A 23,777-nucleotide genomic window follows, 5' to 3' on the forward strand; every position below is an offset into this window, starting at 1 on the left:
CTACAAGAATTATAAGTTTTGCAATTGGTATGTAAGTAATTGGTTAGAATTAAAAATTATTTTAAAGGCAAATCAGATAAAATTATACGAACATGCTTTATTATCATTCCTTTTTAATACCTTTTTGTACCTAACTAAAATCTTAATTTTAACGTCAGGTAATTGACTTCTTATACGTTAAAAATAGCTGTTAGTTGCTCAGTAATATAAAATATATTATGGAAAAGTCTTAACATTAAAAATCAAACATTAAAAATTAACACGAATTTAATTTTTAAATTAATTACCAAAAAAATATAATGAAACCAAAAGGTATTGAAATTTGTTAAAAAAACTATAGTTTTTATTGTTAAGACTTTTCCATAATATAAAATATATTCTGGAAAAGTCTTAACATTAAAAATCAAATATTAAAAATTAACACAAATTTAGTTTTTAAATTAATTAACAAATTATCAAATAATTATAATTTAACCAAAAGGTTTTGAAATTTGTTACAAAAATGTCATATTACAAAAGTTCTCACTCATATTGTCAATTTGTCACTCACTTATTGTAGAAAACTAATTTCTTTATAGATGTATAACTACATTATTGTATTTCACTGGGTAGATAATAAAATTTTCAAATAGCAGTTTTTCCTTTTGGTATTTAGCAAAAAGGAAAATCATAATTAGTCTATGTTTAATAATTTGGCACAAAAATCACTAAACATATTTTATTTAATACCGTATTTCTTACCCCCCTATCAGGTAGGGGGTATGTATCATTACGAAAAATATATAATAAGTTTATCATATTATTCGATATGTATTTGGCATCAAGGAGATAATAGAGTAATATTTAATGACTAATGGTTGGATTACATAATAATTTAACAATGCCTACGTTAAAACAGAATGAAAATAGTAAGAAGTTAAGATACGTAATGTAAAAATAAAACTTTTTAATATTCTGTATCGCAAGAATCTTAAATAAATCTGTTAGCAAAAATTTGAGAAATATATAATACAATTCTTAAACTTATATTATAATATCATTGACATAAAAACTCCTTCCATTTTATTGTACGGTGGTAATTTCATAAGCGTTGTCTGTATCGCCGCTTACCGGGCTATGTCAGTTCTCCGCTTGTCTCAGATCATGCATTAGCTGAAATAAATAGAGATTATTAAAATATACAAGTATTTCAGTGATGAATAATTAAGCTAGAAATTTACCGTTAGATTTTTTTGTTTAAAAATATAAATGTAACTAGTTTTAAGAAAAATGTTAACTTTGTACGGCCAAAATAAATCATTAAAACATACAAATAAATTCCATGAAAAGTGAAAATATTTTGTTGTATTAAAAGATGGGTGCCTACTTCAAGTTGTTATTATTGATAAATACAAATTTGGAGGCTACCGTATTGCCTAATTAAATATTAAATTAGTTCTGTGAATAAATGCAAATAATTCCATATTGCATCGGTAAATAATTTTGCACGCGTAGTGAAATACTATGCCACGTAAATCACAGATAACAGTGTGGCGTTTTGTTTTAGGTAGTCCATATAGATCATGTCACCTTGATTCCTTGATACGGCGTATTTCGTGCGTTCTGGTCAGATATGTTATGTATTTCTCATGACAGGGTAAATTAGTTACGTGCCGTCTGGCCAAATATAAGGTATACAGGGTTTTCCAATAAGATGTGTTATTTTATTTTAGAGGTGTTGTTGATGATCGGCCGCCTTGAGTTCTTGTGTTAACTGAACTTTCAATCTTCATGCAAAATACGGTGTAATGACGTTTGTGGAATGCCTAATTCCAAAGAACGACGAGGAATGAACAAACCTGGGTTTTCTTCAACACCTTCGGCTACAGCAGCAATATTCTCGGCTGTTCTTGAGGGACGTGCACGGGTTTTATTCTTCACATCACTAAGTTGTCCCAACAGTTCGAATTTTTCCACCAATTTCTGTATTGCGGTCCGACAAGATGCTTCACGACGACCCAAAAATGTTCGAGTTTTACGAACCGTCTCTGCCAAATTTTCACAATGTGAATTTTAATAATTTCAATGCGTTGTTGAAGCGTGTATTGTTCCATTTTTATTAATGGCGTAGTTTTAACTTGCCAAATGTAAAAAAATGACAGCTTCAAGAGTAACATCTACCGGGCTATTCAAAATAACACCTCTTATTGGAAAACCCTATATTTCTCATTTTTAGGTGAGTTAGTTTCGCGCTGTCTGGCCAGATTTTTATACATTACAGGTACTATTCTTCATAGCAGGGTGTGTTAATTACCTTGATGGGTTTAGGGTGCAAGATGTCTGTAGGTACGCTGGTCACTTATAATGCGTACTTGGTGTGGTCGATGATGGCCGTGTTGGGCGGCAGCGGGTTGGGCGACACGGCCTGGTGGGGCGGCGGGGTAAGGTAGCTCTTGCGGTCGTATTGCGGCTGCGGTGGCAGCGACATTTGCTGGAAGGAGCCCCTCAGAGTGGTGAAGGGAGCTAAACAACAAACAGACACCACGGTCAGACTATTGGTGATTAGCGGAGGCCACAAATACTATGTTAAGAATCGGATTATTGACTTTCCGCAACAAATTTGACCGAACCCATGAACGTATATATTATATAACTCTAGTCGCAGAATAGAATGCACCAATATAAGCAAAATAACAGATTCAAATAAACTTGTAATCAAAATCGCAAATACATAATTTAAAGTTCTAAGAAACACATCGCAAAAATAATCAACCAACATATTTCACAACTACTACAGACATGTCATATTATAAAACGATGAAAGCAAAGACATTGCGCAATCCAAAAAAATTATAATGTTTATTAGGTACGCTCGCATCACATTTTCATGTGTTTTCGATTATTATTGAATTTGCCTCACCGTATATAATATAATCATATTTGTGAGATTATCCATGAAACGTCACAGTCCTGGGTTCAGTCAAAGTCAAATCCTGGTGCAATAGGTCCCTCCCAACTCCCATTGTATAGGCTGAATAAACCAATAAATCAATGTAAATAATTATAAATGATTTAGAATTAAAATATATGTATAAAAAAGCCAAACAGTAAACAATACATCCTTCTGTGTAAAATAATATTGATTAAAAGTAAAATAATTTAAAGCACCCAACCAATTCGTTAAACTGCATTCACATTTAAACAATGGAAATATCATGGTATGAGATTGTGTTCTTTTTGTATTTTATTACTATTTGATCATATCAAATAACATAATTATTTATTTAAGGTAGGTAGCGAGCTATAAACATCGCCGAGTAATCCGTCATCTTGGAACCACTTCAGCGATACCACTTGACCCACACGTTTGACGATTTATGTACAAGTGTTTATTTAAATAAAAAGGTGTCGAGAAAGGTAACCAATACCAAAACCTCTTGAAGAAACGTATCGTTTAAAATATCCGATGTTAAAAAATATAAATTATACTAGTAATAGGCTCTCAATGATCGGTTTATTATTTTCTATAATGGCTCTTCGACTTCGAAATGCCCAAGGTAAAGACAGCCGACAAGATTATCCAAAACTAGATAATGAACACTGTATGGGTGTCACAATCAGCGATCAGTTTGGTGAAGTGTTATTTGTAACATATTTTGGTGGCAAGGCACTATCAAACTTTCATATTTCCTAGCAGGATATTCGATATTCCCTACAATATTCCTACAGCAAACTTCTGTACATTATTATCGCAGATGTCGAGGACAAAATAAAACAAGAAAATTAGCTACCTACCTAAGTGCGAGTTTTTAATATTTTTTAAGAGTTTTCTTGGATTTACATTTTTTTGGAGGACTAGATCGATTAAAATTACTAGCTCATCATATCTACCTGAATTTCAGGGTTCGGACTGCGTAAAATAGATTCGCAGCGGGGGCACTATACGGGATAATTTGTTCGCTTTTGGGAAGACGATTTCTGTGAGACTATATGAGTTGTTCGCTTTTGGGAACAACTCATTTGGTCTCACAGATATTGTTGTGTCTTCCTTACTGTTGTGGTGAAAAATTAGATAAAAACAGAGTTTTTTAGTTTAAAAGAAAACTTTAGATTAAAATCTAGAAGTTAACTACATAAGATTTTAAATATGCGCCTTTATGAAACCAAAGGAACCGACCGCAATTTGAAAAAAAAAACTTATATTTCATCAATCATTTTCGAATGAAAATACAGAAACGTGAGGTGACAATAAAGTTTTTAATACATTTGTATAGTAAAATAAGTTTGTTTTTCCATATTTTCAGTAATTTGTGTAATCGTAAAGTGAGCCTTTTTTTGTTGTTATTTCAATATTTCAAAACAAATATGTTTATTTGTGATCGTATTTTACCAACTTTCAAAATCAGTTTTTAGTTTTAGAATACGTTCAGAAATATAATATTTTGGAGTATAAAAAAACAGTTATAATTGGACAGTTGAGGTCCATTTGAGGGATTGGGAGATAACTCGGCTAAGTGACCAGTGACGACATTAGGAATTTTTTTTTAACGTAAAATGTAACCAGAGACAAACATTTATTTTAATACTTTCTCTACACAATAGATGAGGTAGAGCAGTTTTACGTCGTAAAATCCACCGGGAATGCGGGATACGAAACATATCTAGTTGTAAGAGGCAGGAGGAAACAAAGGCAGAGGCTGTGCAAGGCGAAATCGGACTAGTGATGAACCGAGATCATCGATTAAACCTAACCTAACAGCGCATATATGGGATATTTTAGCGCAATTGATTCAAATAGGATTGTAGATAAAATTGAACTATGAATGAACAGAGGCCATCGATTTAAACGTAAAGGATTCAAATGAGAAATCGGATAAAATCGGCCTAGCAATGAATCAAGGATGACCGAGGCCAAAGATCTAGCACAAGTAACCCAACAACGCCTAAATCAGGGTTCTTTTAAAGCAATGGGTTCAAACGGGAAAGCAGATAAAAATGACGATGATGTAGGTAGGTAGGTACTTTAAATCATTAGGTATTATGGTTCAGATTATTAACGTGAATTTATTATTGTTAAATTGACATAAACAATTCAGGAAAGGAAGGAGCAAGAACTAAATCTGTCGAGGCGAAGATCAAAAGATGCGCCATTTACACCTTTCTGTAAACAAACCTTTTTCTCAAACATTTATCCCTCAAGATAAACAATCATTTTTAATATTGTAAATATTATCATACGGCCGAACCGAGCCGAGCTTAATAGAGGCAATCATTACTGATCACGAGGAGTAGCGGCTCATCAAACAACTGGAAGACTGGAGAAATTCTCGATCTCCGCTGGGAACTGAAAGAATTGCTTCTTTCATTCAGATGTGGCCAAGAAATATATAATATAATACTTGTGCGCAATTGGTTCACTTTGATGGAAGTTAATCATCAAAATTAGAGACTTGGTGTTAATAAAACTACCTAAATATTATGTAGTTATTTGTTTTTAAATTAAGCGTCTCTCGTGATCATGTTGTAATAGATCCATTACAATTTTCCACATTCATTAATTATTAATACAAACACATATTACATTATTAGACATGGATTTAAAGCTTCAGCTCACAGCTAGAAAGTAATCAATTAAATTTTGAGCTTGATATCATTTTGAAGAATGCAACTATCTATTTATTTAAAATAAGAGTGTCGTGATATTAACACTAATCTACAGTTTTATTCAGAGATTGACGAAACTTTGCACACTCGATTTTGAAAACAAAAGGAAGTTCTGAGACATCAGCAAAAATAAAATGCAATTCAGTGGTTAAATGTTGCAAAATGATATTATGCTCAAAATTTAATTGATTATTTTCTAGCTGTGAGCTGAAGCGTTAAATCCGTGCCTAATAATGTAATATGTGTTTGTATTAATAATTAATGAATGTGGAACATTGTAATGGATATTATGATATTCTGATATTATGCTAATTTATTGCGACTCTGAGCTCTCAACCTGGCAGTTCTTTATATTTAATCTGTGGATGGTTTCTGTTTCTTTTCCCACAACGAATGCAATTCGAAGATACAGAATTAAAATGGTCATAACCACAATTTGAATAAGTACACTTTAACGGTAATGACGGCTCCTCCTTTTGTTCGAAGTCTTTTGTCTTTTGTTTTTGTATCACTATTGGTATGGTGCCCAATAAACCGACAAAGGTTCTAGTTTTCTTCTTTATTCTGCGTTTATATATATACATACATATTTGTTAAACATAACTTACAGACTTACACCCTTGAAATGTTATATAGGTGGCATCGGCAGATACTTGAGTACCACGAAATTAACTGTTCATTGACAAGGGGATCTTTCAATAGTGGATCCCTCAAGTGGTGACATTAATTAGATGAATGCTTTGACTCAATATCCAATACCTAATCCTAAGTCACCTAATATTATTTTAAGCACAGCGAAGAGCCGGTCATCTAATTTGGATCGGCAATTGAACCCAAACCATTACGATAAATGGGTCATTGTATTACAGAGGCTGCCGTTACGGAAAATCTAATGAAGGTAAGTATCAACAACCTAACCTTATTTTAAAAACTTCGTAATCGGATATTTTGAACTTCTTTTTATATATTTTTAAATATATCTATTTGAATTTCACTTTTTTCGGTAATGAATGAATGCAAATTTTAATGCGGATATTAACCCACTTCTCAACATCCGATAGACCTGAAACATGACAGATAGACTCGTTGTAGATGACAATGCATTATTAGACAACATTCAGTGACAATGGCAATAAATGTCGGTCCTACCCTATCGGCATCTGGCAAGGTTGGTAGTGCAATACAATTCCCAGCCAGACTATTTAAAAAATAAATTACATTATAAAAGATTAAATTTGATAAAACTTAATCTTTTAAATTTGCACAGCCTTTTCTGTCTTCAATTACTAACTAAAGGAACTTCCTAAAACCTGTATTTGACAAAAAAATGCTAATATTTTTTATTTTAAGAAAACGATTTCTAAAAAGGAGTGCTAAAAGTTGAAACACGGACATGACTTTAATATTGAACATCAAACGGAGAATGATGGAGTTAAGCGTAGGTAAATGGGTAGAAGGTAGGTATAATAATACAGCGTGCGTTCATCCGCTGCTTTTTGTACCAGTGAAATGAGCGCACAAAACCCAGAGGAAATAATATACCCACGCCGACAGCTCATTGGTTGTTTTTTCATCCATCAAAATATTAGCATACATATTGCAACCGAGGGAAGAGTACGGGCCCGCTGACGGCTCGCGGACCACACGCGAGGCCCGGCGCCCGCCCAATGGCGCTCAAACTGCACCAACACACCATATTACATTTATTTTTTAAACATATCATTTAATACTACATTAAATGTTATATAGAAACGTAATGCTTTAATTTTGAACGATTTGTTAAGACAATTTTGGTACTTACTAAAAGTTGATCGCTGTCAATACAAAGTTATCGAATTGATGAGTTCATTTTCAAACATTGTTGGGTTATTCGTAACCTAAGAATGTTTGTCTTTCTTTTTATAAAGAAAAAAAAAAAAAAAAAAAAAAAATTGTGGGTGGGCACTAGCTAAAGTTCTCGGCGTTGCCCGGCAGAGTTTATTGATATCAAATTTGTCTCTTATTTTAAACATCAAGAAATATAAAAAAATCTGCTTTAAAAAGTTTCTTTCCGAGATATAATTTAAACTTCCTCTTGTTTTGAAGGTCAAGTGTGTAAAATTTCATCAACCTTTGAATTAAATTTTATATTTCTCTAAAAATCAAATCCACGCCGCCCGCCACAGACATTCTTCCTCGTATGAATAGATAGATGTATATGAATTGACTAATAATTACTGCACGGCTTTAATATTGTCTTTAATGCCTTAGTAAACTAGAGAATCTTGGGAAAAACAGTAATTTAGCGACTTTACATATTTTGGAAGTATAACATTAGATTCAATGCTTTACGACTACAAAAACAAGACATTCTCTTCTGTGGTTAGATTTTGGGTTATTAATTTATAAAAATATTCATTGAAATGTCGAACTTGTCATTTAATTAATTAACGTGTTTTCCCAGATGGTTTCCCGTTTGCACTTCACAGAGTTTGAGCACCGTTGGTTTCCACTTGAAAACTATACAGAATGTAGAAAGAAGTCACAGATAGATAATTTATAAGTATGTTTTTTACCCGTGATAAAAATTGTACCTACCAATATCGTTTATCGGGAGAGAATTCTCGAAGAAAATTTTAGTAGGTTTTTTTAAATTTTAGTAGGTCCTGCACAATAGTCCCAACTACTTCCAACCGTTTCGAACCAGTACTACGGCATACGTTTTGATTATAATTTTTAAAATTTCATCTGGAAGGTTTATATACTCGTATATAATACGTACATATATATTATATTTATAAAAATTAGAAAAAAGTCGATGTTTTCGGTCTCTACATTGTTAACGCTGGCAATAGTTAAATGAAATTTACCCGCGCCTTGATTTAAATTCGGATTTGTAGCCAAAGAAATCTACCTTGTTTGATTGAATATTTTGCATTAGGGAATAATTTATTTTTGTTTGTCGTGTTGTACGAGTATATTTATAATACTTTTACACAAATCGGTATAACGTTACTAGGAAGGCAGCAAAATAATAATTATAACACTTGTTGGTCTAGCGCAATTTTGTGTTATTTTACTTCAAGCGTGCTTGTTAATAAAAATCAAATATAGGCCATATATTATTTAAATATACTACCATTCCCACAAAAAATCAAAAATAAAACAGTACGCATAATATGTATTATGAAGTTTTTGTTTAACTTTGTTATGAAGCAAATTAGTATAAATATAAAAATCGAACTATTGTCCATCCTATACCTACTGATAGTATACGTATACTGATAACTTTTACTACACAAAAAATGAAATCAAACACAAACCAAAAACAACCACAAAAACTCCAACAACAAAAAAAATGTAAAAGATACCTTTATTTTCTAATCTTTATCATTATGTGTATATATGTACTTACCTAGTACTTTTAAATTAGAATGATACCCAAGCAGAAGTTAATCTTATGTTTAATTGGATATTTTATTTTATTCTATTTCTTCTCTTTGTTATTCATATTTATAAAAATATTTTAGTAGGCTAAGGCACCAGTTAAAAGTACATATACCTATTATTTCATAATTATTTTAATACTATACTTATCAAACAACTTATCAAAATGTTAATACTCATCCTAATTTGACTGTCCTAAAACGAGAATCCTCCTAGTTGGGGAGTCAAAACAATTCTTAAATAATGTATAATCTTTGCCTAAAAATAAAAAATTAAAATTAAATTTTAAAAAAATTAACAAAGCAAAAATAGGTAGGTACATAATTTTTATTTTTATTTTGAGAAATGGGTTATATTTACAATAATCGCAATAATGTGCGTTAATTTTATGACATTTTAATTTAGAATATTTACAATAACTTTTTATTAGCTAGATGACGAAGTGATTGGTTTATTTATGATGACGAATAAGCAGGTGACAGGGACACAGTGTCGTGTGACATAAAATTCTCCGTGTTATGTTCAAGTTTGCGAGACGTTTTCTATGACCCGTCCTCATCGATATAGTTGGTTGCACGACCAATTTAGGTATATCGGCACGTACACCACACCGAATATACGTAAAGTGTCATGGTAATTTTTAATACTTATAATTGTTTAATTTTTATATCGCCCTTTTAGTGAAAAATCAAACAGACTTAAATATAAAGGGACTTAGGACGTTAGGAACTTCACAGACTGAAAAAAATACATTCATGCACCCTCCAACACGTGGTCCGACACGCTTCTCACAAAAAATAAGGGTTAATATTTTTAAACCCATAAAAGATAATTATGCTGTGCACTATATTAAGAATTAGGCGTAATAAAATGTTCGCATGCTTCGGGAACGACGCATCCAATAAAATTGACCCGAGTAGCCTGAAATTTGAAACCACCGCATAATGCACGCTCTAACGTGAAGTGTCAATATTGAATTACTAATTGCATTTCAATACTTGAATCTTGAATGCATGCATTTCTCACTACTTATTGCTTAAATATATCTTTTTAGAAACTTTTAAACAGACTTTAAGCATACCTAATTGTTTTCTATAGCCATATCCCACCCATCCTTGCAAGCTTTATTTTAAAATTTGTGTAATTTTTAGGTGTGGGGTAATTTGTCACTAAAACTATCGACGAGTACTAATCATCAAAACCAAATTAACATGAAGTCGTTTCCTCTCAGGATTAGTCAAGAGGATAGAACGCAACACAACTTTCTTCTAAAATACACTACTCCTGTCTCGTGGCTTGTGTAATCCGCATTTGTGCATCCTCTTTTATACCCGACTCAAGTATTTGTTAGACATAGTCGTCTCTAGTCTTCCTGGGTCATCTCCTATGATTTATCCATTCAATTCCACCTAGTTCAAACCGAATGAAACTATTAGACGTATAAGCACAACATGTATCGACACATTATTTAAATAATTGTCTGACATTATTGGCAACCAAAACATTGAAATATTTTAGGTACATAATTGTCGTTACGTACTACATTGAAAACAAATTTTTGCTTTACTCTCAACTAACTAACTAATCATCACGCCGTTTCCCCGCAGGAGTAGGCGAGAGGACGGACCGCCAAACAACTCGGTCTTGGCACACACTTCTTGCCTCATTCACATTCATACATCGTCTCATACATACTCTTCTATTATTCTGACTCTTGACATGGCCCTACTCGAGTAACTGATTTGTCTTCCTTGGGCGTCCCCGACTTGTGCTAACATTCGCATTCCCATCGTACATGCTCTTCTTCTCCTTCTTTTTTTCTTCTATTCTATTTCTTCTATTTCTCATACGATCATATATGGTTTTACCGCACACAAGCCTCAGGGATCTCAACGTGTCAATAATATCAAGCAAAGGTTGGAATAACGATATTCTTTATTTTGTCAAAAACTGACAAGCCTTGGTTGAAAGAGTTCAGCTCATAAAGATAGGTAAAAGTGAAGACAAATAAATACCTGTCAATGCATAATAAATAAAGCATACATATTAGTGTTCTAACCATTGTGACATTTGCAAAATTCCTCAATTGAATCATCAGAGAGGGTGGAAAGCTAAACAATAATAATTGTATTTGACCCACCTTCACTTATTCTCAGAATACTAAAGAAATTAAATTTATAGCAATGCAGTTATAAATATCAATAATATTTGTGATAAATCTAAAATTACTACAAACTAGTCGTTCGAAACAACAAATTCTAAGTCCGACTATAAAGAACAGAGAATTAAAAAATGTCAGCTCTGTTAATTGCTCATTCGTTAATAGCTCCATATTAATGTTTTGTCAAATCGTTTAGCGTTTGGGGAACATACCACCCTTCCTCTAGTAATGTCAAACAGCCTTCTGATGTTTGTCGTTTGCATAAAAAACAGTAACTTCCCCTAACAAATAATAAAAGGTTCACATGCTTGGGGGCGTGAAGAACCATTTCAAATATATATATTTTTAATAAATATTGTTCATAAAAGCTATATTAGTTTTTCGTGTTTGTTGTAATAATAACTGTAACTTATGTACTCAAAATGTAAGCTCTTTTCAATAGGTTTATAAATGAAAACCATTTTGCGTACTGTTTAGCTTAACACACTCACAGATGCCTTCATAAATTAAAATTAATTGAATTATAAAACAATGTGGCCACTGCCTTGGTACCTTTTGTATATTAGATCGACACATAAGGTACCAAGTCATAATCAACATTGCATTCTTGCGTACTCTCTGTATTTTACACAGCCTGACATTGCAGGTATTTGCTATTACATTTGAATTTGTATATATACTGAGATACCGAATTTGAATCTTGAAATATAAGCAAAGAACGGTCAGACTTTTGGATTACGAAACACGTTCACGTCGCATTTATTTAGAACGGGTTGTTTCTTAGAATTTGAAAAATTCATCAAATTTCAACATTCATTTTCAAGTTCTGTTTTTATTTCAGTTCTATCAAGCAACTAGCCTATAATGATATAATAACAGAACTTGAATAGGACTTTCACAGAACCCGAAAACGTTGAAATTTGATGAATTGTTCAAATTCTCCGAAACAACCCGTCCTTAGGTTTTCATTATTTTATGACCATACCTAATATGTAGATTGATTTGGTACAGCTTTTTTTGTCAAATTTATCTCTTATCGCATAGGTCAAAGGATTATAAAATACTAGCAATTCACCGATATCCAAGATTAAAACAAATAAAGTATCAGAAGAAGATGAAGTACTTCTTTGAGGTGATTTTGCACAAAAATGGCGCAATGCAAATCATCCAAATATTATTATTATTACTCGTAGATTTTCGAAATGTACCTGACTTTTACGGACGCAGTTCGTACAAAGCTGAAATGCTCCGGGCTGCATCCTGCAGAGCAAAGATTGCCCCGTTCTACTTCCAGTAAAACATTAACTATGTATTGACTTCCAACAAAACTAGTTACTCATAAAAACATACCTAGCAATTTGTTAATTTGATAAAATTAAACTAAAAATCTTTTAACTAACTCAGATTTACTTATTTATAAGATAAGTTATTTTAGAAGTTTGTCAAGGATATCTAAGTGAAGATATTATCTGTTATTGGTATAAGGCAAATTAGTGAAATATTTTGTCTGCATACTATTTATAAACACACTTTTTATTTCTAAATGATAAGAAGTTGTACTTACCTGTGTGCGTAAGCATTTATATACAAATGACATTAGAACTAATTTATATGTACGCAATTTCAATTATTTTTTGGTAAATGGTTTTCGATACCTACCCTAGAAGACGATAGTCTGACAAATGGGATGCGAGCAGATCAGGGGTGCTGTCACCACATGGCTATTAAGATTACACGGGTCTGGCTTTGCTCGAGACCTTTCAGTTTTTTTTGGTCACCCGGTAGTTACCTACATCTCAAACTACATAATGTAGTTAGAAATTTGGGTCGGGATATTAAACTACCGACTGGAAAATCCGTTTAACGATTCCGATTCCTTGACTTTTCTATGCAATGATCCCATTTAAAATGCGTTAATAGTTTGTTTTGACTGCAGATCAACTGCCTAGATATTACAAAAAATCTTAGGTAAAATATGTTCTTGTGGACTCCACTTCATGTTTTGACATTTTGACAATCTCCGGAAAAAAATGAAAAACCTCTAATCAATCTATGTGGATATAATATATAATTTTTTTAATGATAAAATAATGTTTATAAGACAAGGTTTTTTATTCATAGCACAAATTATTATAAGCAATAATAAGTCGCTTGAAATATCCATACAAACTGAAAGGTCGCCCGTCGGCGGCATTTATTTTTACTCGGGAGATATTTTTAATTTGTATAGATATTTCAAGCGACGAATTATTGCTTATAATATATTATGTACGAGTATATTTTTTGCCTGCCAGTTTCGCTCATACCTAAACCTCGTTGTGTATTATACCTAGATTGCAGGGTACCTTTAACCCTTTTGCTGCCCGAAAGTAAACACAAGATAGATACTCCCACGCCAAGGATTTTTAGAATATTTTACATTGCCTCATTATTTATTATCCTCAGCACTTAGAGATTGTAAATTATTACCAAAACAAAAAAAAACTTGTTTACGTTACACTTTTGAAAAGTCTAAACAAGATATCTTTATGAATTGATGCATTATTTGACGAATAAAAACTATCTATGAAACATCAACAAACTTCGACCCGCCGCCATTATCAAATCAGTAATCTCACCAACACATACAGACATACTATAGTAATATCAGTATTCACGTCTCCGAAGTGGGACCTCTGCAACGGCTCACCATTAAATTTCTCACAATACAATTGTGATCATATTATTGTTTTAAACTTAATTATTTATTAAACTTTTATTTACAGTTTCTTATCGTATTATTTATGTTAATAGTTTTTATTCGAATGGTAGACTTTAAAACAAGAATGAATACACAATGCCACATTACACTGGGAACACATATCGAGCCATTTTTCTGCGGCTTTGTTTAAGTTTTGTATTCGCACAAACATGGCAGGCTCTGTATGGCTTGGATTGTTTTGATGTTTACAACCTCTTTTGAAAGCAGACGTAATGGTGTGTCATGATGAGACGAATGAGGAGTTGAGTTTTTTGTGGTGTTTTGCGATTACTTGTCTTATCACACATAACTGATAATCGGGGAAGCTCATACCTGAATTTTTTATGGTGTTGTGTACAATAAAAGAATTTAACAGATATAAAATCGAGACAATATTCTCTTATTTGGTCATCAGACAAGTCGCGTCGAGCCATGATGGAGGGTTACACAAAAAAAATATTAGGAAAAACGACAAATTAACACAATAATTAGTTTCTAAACACAGATAATTAAAATAAAATGTATATTATTACCTTTTCACTCGAAAGGCGGATATAACAACTTATTTCATTTAAAAAAACAAAACATGTTGATTACCACAAAACTTATTTGCACTAAAAATATGACCACTTAATAAAAACAATTTGTTAAAATAATAACGTTAGAACCACGATTCGTTGCAGATTCTAAGTATTCGCGAACCGTCGAGATAAGAAGGAACCACGTGATACACTAACACAGCTACGCGCGCGCGGGGAATTTAAACACTGACAGGGGAAATATTGTAGTCTCCAGTTTGACGAGGTCTTTCATTATATAAACCAAATAATTTGTCACATCTGTGTAGAGATGTCGCTAGATAAAGTTCAAATTATTTTTTAAGCCCGAGTTTTGCGCCATCTATACAGAAAGTCCCGAGATATCGCAAGATGAAATTCAAATCATGTATGATTGCGCGCGGCAGCGAGGGCTCGGAATCTTGAATCAAACATAGATGCGCACGGCAGCCTCCGGGTTAATGCAGCAGCAAGGCTCATAACCGGGGTTTCAAAATATGAGCACATTTCAAAACACCTTCGTAACCTTCACTGGCTCAAGTGCCCTCAAAGAAACCAATACAAACTGTGCTGGATGGTGTTTAAATCCATCAATGAAATGGCCCCACCCTACATCTCTGAACTATGCGTCCCGGAAAATACTGGTCTGAGGCAGTCAACTCTTAGATCAGCAACATCAGCAGCTGTAGGCAGACTGATAAAACCTATGCGCAAGCCTAATACTAAGTTTGGTGATCGCGATTTCTCGAAAGAATAAACTCCCTCCGGAACTAAGATCCATAACAAGTCCAACAGAATTCAGGTCTAAACTAAAAACTTACCTTTTTAAGATGTCGTACCCTTAAATTAAATATACCATTCCTAAGAAAAAGTCCAGTTATATTCAATTTTCCAATTATGTCCTAAATCCTGTATCTAAATTTCGCTAATAAACCATTATATAATGTTAATTAAGTGTTAATCTCAAGTGACCTACCAGGTAAGTATTGTACTGTATATTATCTCCATAAATAGTGAATTAATAACATAGATCACTGTAGAGATGTATTATAAGTTTGTACAGCGCCCTTGATGTGATTTTGCACAAAAACGGCGCTATACAATTCATCCAATTATTATTATTATTTTTACCTAATCATAACTGGTGGTGGTAAATATACCTATCATTCAATAAGTGGTTCATATCTACACTACCTACTACCTACCTACTATGTTGTATTTCATATTATAAAATACTCTAATAAGTCATTGTTCCTAATAATACATTTTCAAAAACAACGCAGCAGGTGGAATGGAGACATCCATTCTTAATCTCCGAATTATTAGGAATTTACAGAGAAAATGTTTGGTTTAATATGAAATACGAACAAAATAAAGCTAAGGGGAAATATCAATTGAAAAAACTACCCGTTCACTATGACTGCCACATTTCATTTACCGTTTGCTTAAAAATATTAAGATACAACAAAGAGAACATATAATAATATAATAATAACATGGCATTTATATAGCGCAGTTTAGTGTCATTTCAATTCAAGTGCGCTTATCTATTCGTATAACAAACTTTAAAAAAATGGTAATTCAGTATTAATGGTTCTTAAAATTATTCCTACAGTGTGCCTTGCTCAATACAGATCTAATATTATAACACTAAATACACTGTTTATACAAAGTGATGACAAAACTTAGAATAACAATAACAACAGGACAGAACAAAACACGAATATTAAAACTAAAACATAACATAAAACAGGAGGCAGTTTGTGCTCATAAATGAGAATTTTCTGAGCAGACACTTTAAAAATGTACAATAAGGAGACAACCGAAACCAAACAATTACCGGAAGTTTTAGAATATGGCTTATTGTAAAATATTGAAAAGAAGTTAAAATTTATAAATGGTAAGATTTTTTAAATAATTATGTCAATAATAATAATAATAATTAATATTCAAAAATCTGTTAGTAAAAAAAATAAGAAAATACACAGATTTAGGAAATGAAATAAAAAGAATTTGGCATTCTCAGACTATAAAAATATTACCATTCGTTATTTCGGCTACTGGCATTACACCTAGCTCTCTAATTAAAAATTTAGGCGTATTAGATCTATCAAAAAAATTATATATAAAGATGCAAAAGTCGGTCATTTTGAATACATGTAGGATAACAAAAGATTTTTTGAATATTTATGTTGAGGGATCAGTAGGATTTATAGGCCCTGTTAGAAGTTCTACCGAGCCGAACCCTCTGATATGAAAATATCTGGAGTCGGTGAATTATTTTCCCATTTGATCTCTGGTGAGTTGACGTGTTGTTCTTGTATTGTTTTGTATTTATTTTGCTTATATAATGCACTTACATAATGTTGATTGACTAGATGATCATTTGTGGAAAAGTGAGTGGAAGGGTTAAGTTTTTCCTTTGGGGAAGATTTAACCCGGACAACTAAATCGGAAGTAAAAAAAAAAATAATAATAATATCACAAACGTTTACACTTTTACTTTTGGACCTTTCCACTAAACATAATTTGATTATGAATTCCAATCCTCCATCGACCACCACAAAGTGCAAAATACTTGGAAAGTTTAAAAGTTTATTTAATTTTTGTTTAATGTAAAGATCGTGAAATTAGGCCAACGGTTCTCGGCGTGATAATTGGGTACCAATACAGTCGGAGCTGATCAATGAATCTCTTCTTTATTATAATCCGATGTGTTTACATTCTCCGGAAAAAGATGCGCCCGAATGTGCTGTGCTTAATGGCTTTAATTGAACGTACATCCACGGCTATTAACGGGTTAACCCCTTCGCGCTCCGGCGCAGATAAAGACACAAACAAAAATACCAATGGACGGAACATATCCAAAATAATTTATGAAGGTAAGTAATAGTTCCTACAAATATTATGAACGAGTAGACAAAGTAACATATCATATAAAGGTGTACACGTTTTACACAGGTAACAGTGGCGGTGCGTGGCTTTTTAGTGAGCTAGAGTAGTAAGATTGAAAAATACGACATTTTATTTATTTTTACTCGGGAGATATTTTCAATTTGTATGGATATTTCAGGCGAGTAATTAATGCTTATAATAATTTGCTATCTTTTGTGCTATGCATAAAACCTTGTCTTATAAATATTAGTTTATCATTAAAAAATAATAATATTTGACTAGTTAAAATATTTCACCAACAAATGTATATTAGATACAATATACCTCGACGCCATCTAGTGGGAAATTCAGCAACAACAAATCATTTCTTACAAAAATAAATTTGGTTCTTTACAGGTGAAAAAATATAATAAGCAGTAACTGTCGTTTGAAGTACTTGTACATATTGAATTATTTGGCGGGTTAGAAATAAGCCGACGTAGCTCAGTGGTCCAGAGCACCTGACCGGACATCAGAAGGTGCGGGTTCAATTCCCGTCGGCGGTATTTATTTTTACTCGGGAGATATTTTCAATTTGGATGGATATTTCAGGCAACTAATTAATGCTTATAATAATTTCTTATTAATGTTCTAACTGAAATTTTTTTTATATTTCAATTTTTCATGTGAATATTTTTAGTTTTGAGATGATGTTTTTCCCCAAACTGAAAGAGAGCTGAACAACTTCAGGGTTCTTCAGTTTTAGTGATTGAGTTAAATGAGCTATAGTTTAATTTAAGGGTTTAATCATTGAATTTGGAATTTGTCACTTAGAAAGAACTAGTTTTATGGAAACATTTATTTGTTCACGAGATGTTGCCGAGATTACAGGCTTTCCAAAATTTTTTTAATAAATCTTCCGAAATTGAAAGTGAAACATTATATATTTTTTTATATTTTTAGGTAGGTACGTAATTATTCTTAAATAATTACCCGCCCCGTTTCGAAGGTGTTATGTTTGATATGTTCCGCTGGGCGTGGGTTAAGAATGCAGTGTAAGATATACAACGCTTGGTTCCTTCGGCCGCGGGCGCCAGCTTCAAAGAGCCGTCGGATTTTCTAAACATCGGATCATCTTCTCAGCAGCTGATCAAAGGGTGCTGCCTGCGATTATATGGAAGATATCCGCATCAGGGGCAGGAATAGATCGGGAAACTAAATATTACAGGACGGGGGAGAAACATTCAAATTATTGTTTTGTACCTACCTACATACGCAATAAGTAGTTATTGCGGGTAAAAAATAACTTAATTATTGAAGACAATATTAGCGACTTCTAAACGAAAATCTGAAAAAAAAAATCAGAAAAGGATACGGTCATATCTAGGACTGGAACCCAGGACCCTTGTCTTGCCGGGACATGTCCTAGATGTGACCGTATCCTTTTCTGATTTATCTGTTTCAGATTTTCGTTTAGAAATCGCTAATATTGTCTTCAATAATTAAATATTACAATTTGAGGTTTTACTCAATAAAGTTATTCCGAAAAATAAATATTCATTCTAGACTTGCAGAAAAGTCAATAGATGTCGCACATTAAAAATAAAAAATTAGATAGGTTTATATAAAAAGACGCTGTCTAGATTGCATTTAGTTCGGATTGAATCTTGCGATCATACATAAAGATAGTTGCCAATAAAAATGTGCGGTGAAAAAATGAAGACAATGTTGGTAGTTCTTATTCGAAGTATGATACAGTTAAAATAGTGACCGAGGGGGATAGGGTCCCATTAGCTCAGTGGTAGAGCGTTGTCCCGGCAAGAAAAGGGTCCTGGGTTCGAGTCCTAGATGTGACCGTATCCATTTCTGATTTTTCTGTTTGAGATTTTCGTTTAGAAATCGCTAATATTGTCTTCAATAATTAAATATTACAATTAGAGGTATTACTCAATAAAGTTATTCCGAAAAATAAAAATAATAACTTGGTGGTATTGCTTTGCCTCTTGGTTTGGTAGCCGCCCGTAAATCATGAGGTTTTATTAAGAAATTAAAAAAAAAACTTACTACGATATTTGTAACAATGCAAATAATTTCTCACGTATTAATGAACTATAAGTAGGTACCTATCTACGTAGTTGCAGCCATAATTTATATTTACAAAAGTAAGTTGTTTTCAATGGGATGTTTTCAAGTGATACTCCTGTCATGAATTTGGGTATGATATCTATGGAATATGAATCGCATTCCGGTTAATTTGTTTAACACTATTGCAATTTTTTCGATTGATTGTTGTTTGACAAGTATTTTTTACGGGGAAATAAAATATTGAAAGATGCATTCCCAATGACAATTTTACTGTAAATTATATACTACACTTACATAGTATAATATTATATAATTTAAAAAAAATTGTTATCAATTACGAGAAAATGACAAAAAATATATTTAAGACTACAAAGGAGGAATGGTTACTTAGTTCATCTAAGGTTATCCACTTCAAACGTTTGATGTAATTAATCCACTATCGCCGTTAAATCTTTATCTTTTGGACATATCTATTCATCCCTATTACACATTGGAACACAATAAGCTGACAACATTATTATGATATTGTGACGTAAGTTTTAACTGTCTCAAATTGCGTTCAAAGCGTACAGAGTGGGAGAAAAGTAATGACCCGGTTTTGACGAAGGAATAAAATAAAAAGTTATAAACTTCGAGACATAAATTTTTTTATTATGATCTGTATATAATTCTATTTTTTTATTAATTTATTATACAACTTCAGCAAGATGGCGGTCTTAATCAGCAATACACTGATGTAGTATATTTCTGAAGTTTTGAGCTGTTTTTCTTACAGCAACTATTTGCAAAAATTGAGTGTCGAAACTAACCTGAGATATCTAAGTTTATCAGTTTTTTAATACCTTCTCGAAACCGGGCCGGACAGTTCTTCGCTTCTAATGGGACCGTCTTTCAGGTGCAGGCTGTACATGTTAGGCTGGTACGTTTTAATTTTATTTAAATTAAGTGAAAAGGTAGGCACTATAAATCTATCGTTTGGCTTAAATCTTCTAAGGTGGCCAAAAAAAATAATAATGCACAGATGGCTAGAATATAACGAATATAAAGTAACTTGGTATTTCCTACGCAGATAACTCATTTTGTGGTTCATGCTCCTAGGTACGTGGATGTGCAAAATGTCGAGCAGCAGATAATTGTGTTTAAAGTTTTAAAATTTTAAGGCGGTTATAGTAAAAATTGCAACAATAAATTGGAATTCACTGTGAAATGCATTATTTGTTTGATTTATCCAATTCTTTTTGATGAAACAAATATTCAATGCCCATTCCGACTGTTAACTTAATTCGGGAATTTTCAAGGTTTACGCCCATCGACCAAGATCTGGTAACCAGACAACTTAGGACGGTCAACTTAGGTCAATCAACACATCTTTGAAAAGTTGTATAATTTCAAGAAAAGTGATTACGTAAGTTATTTTAGGTTATGTTTGTACGCGGAAAAATAGATTATAATAGCAACTCGTAATGTAAAGCGATTTGCAAAAATAATCGGATTTTCCTTGATAATAATAAGAAATGCAAAAAATATTCGGATTCTCGAGAACAAGTGTTCCGACATCATAATAATATATAGATAATTTACTAATATATTATCAGAAAACCTGTTAATTCATTCGTAAGGCCTGCAATCGCGTTTTTAGCCGGAATTACCAATTATTTGAAGAGATTCTTAATAAATTAGCGATGGTCATTTTTCTCCGTGTTAGGATAGTTTTTTTTTCTATCATTTGTTATGGAACCAAAGCAAAGCGATTTGCCTTGATAATAATAAGAAATGCAAAAAATATTCGGATTCTCGAGAACAAGTGTTCCGACATCATGATAATATATTGGTAATTTACTAACATATTATCAGGAAACCTGTTAATTCATTCGTAAGTCCTGCAATCGCGTTTTTAGCCGGAATTAGCAATTATTTGAAGAGATTCTTAATAAATTAGCGATGGTCATTTTTCTCCGTGTTAGGATAGTTTTTTTCTGTCATTTGTTATGGAACCAAAGCAACGCGATTTGCCTTGATAATAATAAGAAATGCAAAAAATATTCGATTCTCGAGAACAAGTGTTCCGACATCATGATAATATATTGGTAATTTACTAATATATTATCAGAAAACCAGTTATTTCATTCGTAAGGCCTGCAATCGCGTTTTTAGCCGGAATTACCCATAATTTGAAAAGATTCTTAATAAATTAGCGATGGTCATTTTTTTCCGTGTAAGGATGGTTTTTTATCTATTTTTATGGAACCTTACTATCTATATATATGTTTACGTCACTTCTGCGCTGACCGCCTCGTAAGTGTGATCAGATTAATAATTGATAATTTTAAACACTAAATCACTAAAGTAAATCAAAATCAAAGCTGGAGTGCGAGTTAAATATTTTATTTGTTTTTTAAATCTTTTATCTCCCCTCAACCTGAGCTAAGACTCATTACTCATTATTATGGTCTGATATTTTGTCCTGCGTCATCGACTTTGAAGTGCTCACACGTGATAAATAATAACTCACAAGTGTTTAGGAAAGGGTGAAATTGTTTATTAAAAAAACATGATATTGAAAGTCTAAATACGTGTATTTTAATATAGGTACTACATAATATAACTGTTTACTATCTCGCTTTGAAATAAAGTAAAAAATATAATTTAAATAAGCGTTTGTAATATTTATACAAATTAGCAGTTAACATCACGACACCCAGGCTAAACGATCACTTTGATTCGAAAAGTTTTTTTTTTGAAAATAAACTTTAATCGCTGCGACCGAAATTGAACTTTCAACCTACAAACCAAAGTCGAACATCGGGTAACCCGCAACAAAAATTTTAACGTCGAACAACACAGCGCATAATTTTTTTTTCTAGAGGCGTTTTGTTTACGGCCAAGCTTTCAATAAATTAAGTCTGAACTTTTTGACGAGAAAAAATAAGGCTTCTGTTAAGTTTTAACAATGGTAACGTTTGAAATCCGAGCTCAGTATAAACTCGGTGCATTTGTCAAAGTTTGCTTTGAGTGAAATATATTATTTATTCTGTTGGGAAAGAAGTTAATGTACCGGGTTAGTGGCTAGATTAATACGATTGAATCAATTACCTGAGTCCTAATTAAAAATATCGTGTTTCGGATAACGAATAGCATATTTCACTCGAAGAGAGCACCAGGCCTTAAATTAGGTATTATCCATATTTTGGTGGGGAATTTTTAAAGCATAAAGGAGATAGCTACTCTAAATCGAAATCAAATCAGTGCGATTCAAATGTGGTTTCATCGATGGCTCTGCCTACATAATACACCTACAATATCGGTTGTTTTAATAGGGTACATCACTTTTTCTTTTTTTTTTACCAAAAATTAAAGAAAAAAAATTACAAACTAGAATATTCAAACAATTTTTTTTACGATAGGGATTATCTTTCAACAACGTTTTGAATATTCACATTTCAAATTAGGGCCAAAACGACTTCTTTCGCGCGGTTTTGGCTTGTGACGTCACAACACACCTCTTGTTTGACAGCTGCCATTATCGCGCTTTAGGATCCAGTAGTCAGTCTTCAGTTGATCATTTGTTTTTCGAAAAAAATATCTGCAAACACCGTGTATAAATACTGTATAGTACCAAAGTGTACAAATTCAACATCTTCGACACCAAAGAAATTATTTATACATGTCCCAAATGATGTTATTATGCGTAAAAAGTGGTGCAACGCGATCAAAAGGTGCATTAAAAAAAAATGGTGTACTTTCTAATAAATATCGTCATTCGTCATTTTTTTACATGTATTACATGCATTGAAAACACTATATTGCATATACTTCATGTACCCTATTGTACAATCGCGTTGTAAAACATTTTTACTAATTAACATGTTTTAAATTTTACACAACCTTTATTTAACAAACATTCTTGGGTTACGAATAACCTGACAATAATTTTAAATTCTCCTTCTATCGTGATGGAGGACTCAGCCAGCCGAGGAATTTATTTATTTATTATTAAAAATACCCCAAGCTAAGAACATTCTCGTATTGAAATCACGATGCTTGGGTGTAACCCAGACGCGATGCCAACACAGCCACTGACCGGTCAAACCCTACAATAATGGTTGTTTATCAATTGCGTAAAATTCAAAACATCTCTATTAGTAAGGCCCTGATAAGTGTTTAATTTCGCTAATAGATACCTATCTACAACTGTGCGGTAACTACCGATGTTATAATGTTCAATGCGGAAGAATCTTTCACTCTGAAAAAATACCACAAATTATTAGAATGCATACTTTATTTGATATTT

General features: G+C 32.5%; 1 protein-coding gene across 1 annotated transcript in view; it reads right to left on the reverse strand.

Moving 5' to 3' along the window:
- Window positions 1–547: 547 nt before the first annotated feature.
- The window catches only part of LOC149409372 (forkhead box protein D2-like), a 28,438-nt gene continuing 5,208 nt past the window's right edge, over window positions 548–23,777 (reverse strand). The window contains exons 2-3 of the mRNA XM_089649852.1: window positions 2,294–2,502; window positions 548–1,152 (exon numbers count right to left, since the gene is read on the reverse strand). Of these exons, the coding sequence (XP_089505978.1) occupies window positions 2,339–2,502 (164 nt within the window). The 3' untranslated portion in view covers window positions 548–1,152; window positions 2,294–2,338. The remainder of the gene's footprint in view (window positions 1,153–2,293; window positions 2,503–23,777) is intronic.

Source organism: Hesperophylax consimilis, chromosome 31 (assembly GCF_061612785.1).
Source record: "Hesperophylax consimilis isolate HC1 chromosome 31, BYU_Hcon_1.0, whole genome shotgun sequence".
In the NCBI taxonomy this organism is placed as follows: domain Eukaryota; kingdom Metazoa; phylum Arthropoda; class Insecta; order Trichoptera; family Limnephilidae; genus Hesperophylax; species Hesperophylax consimilis.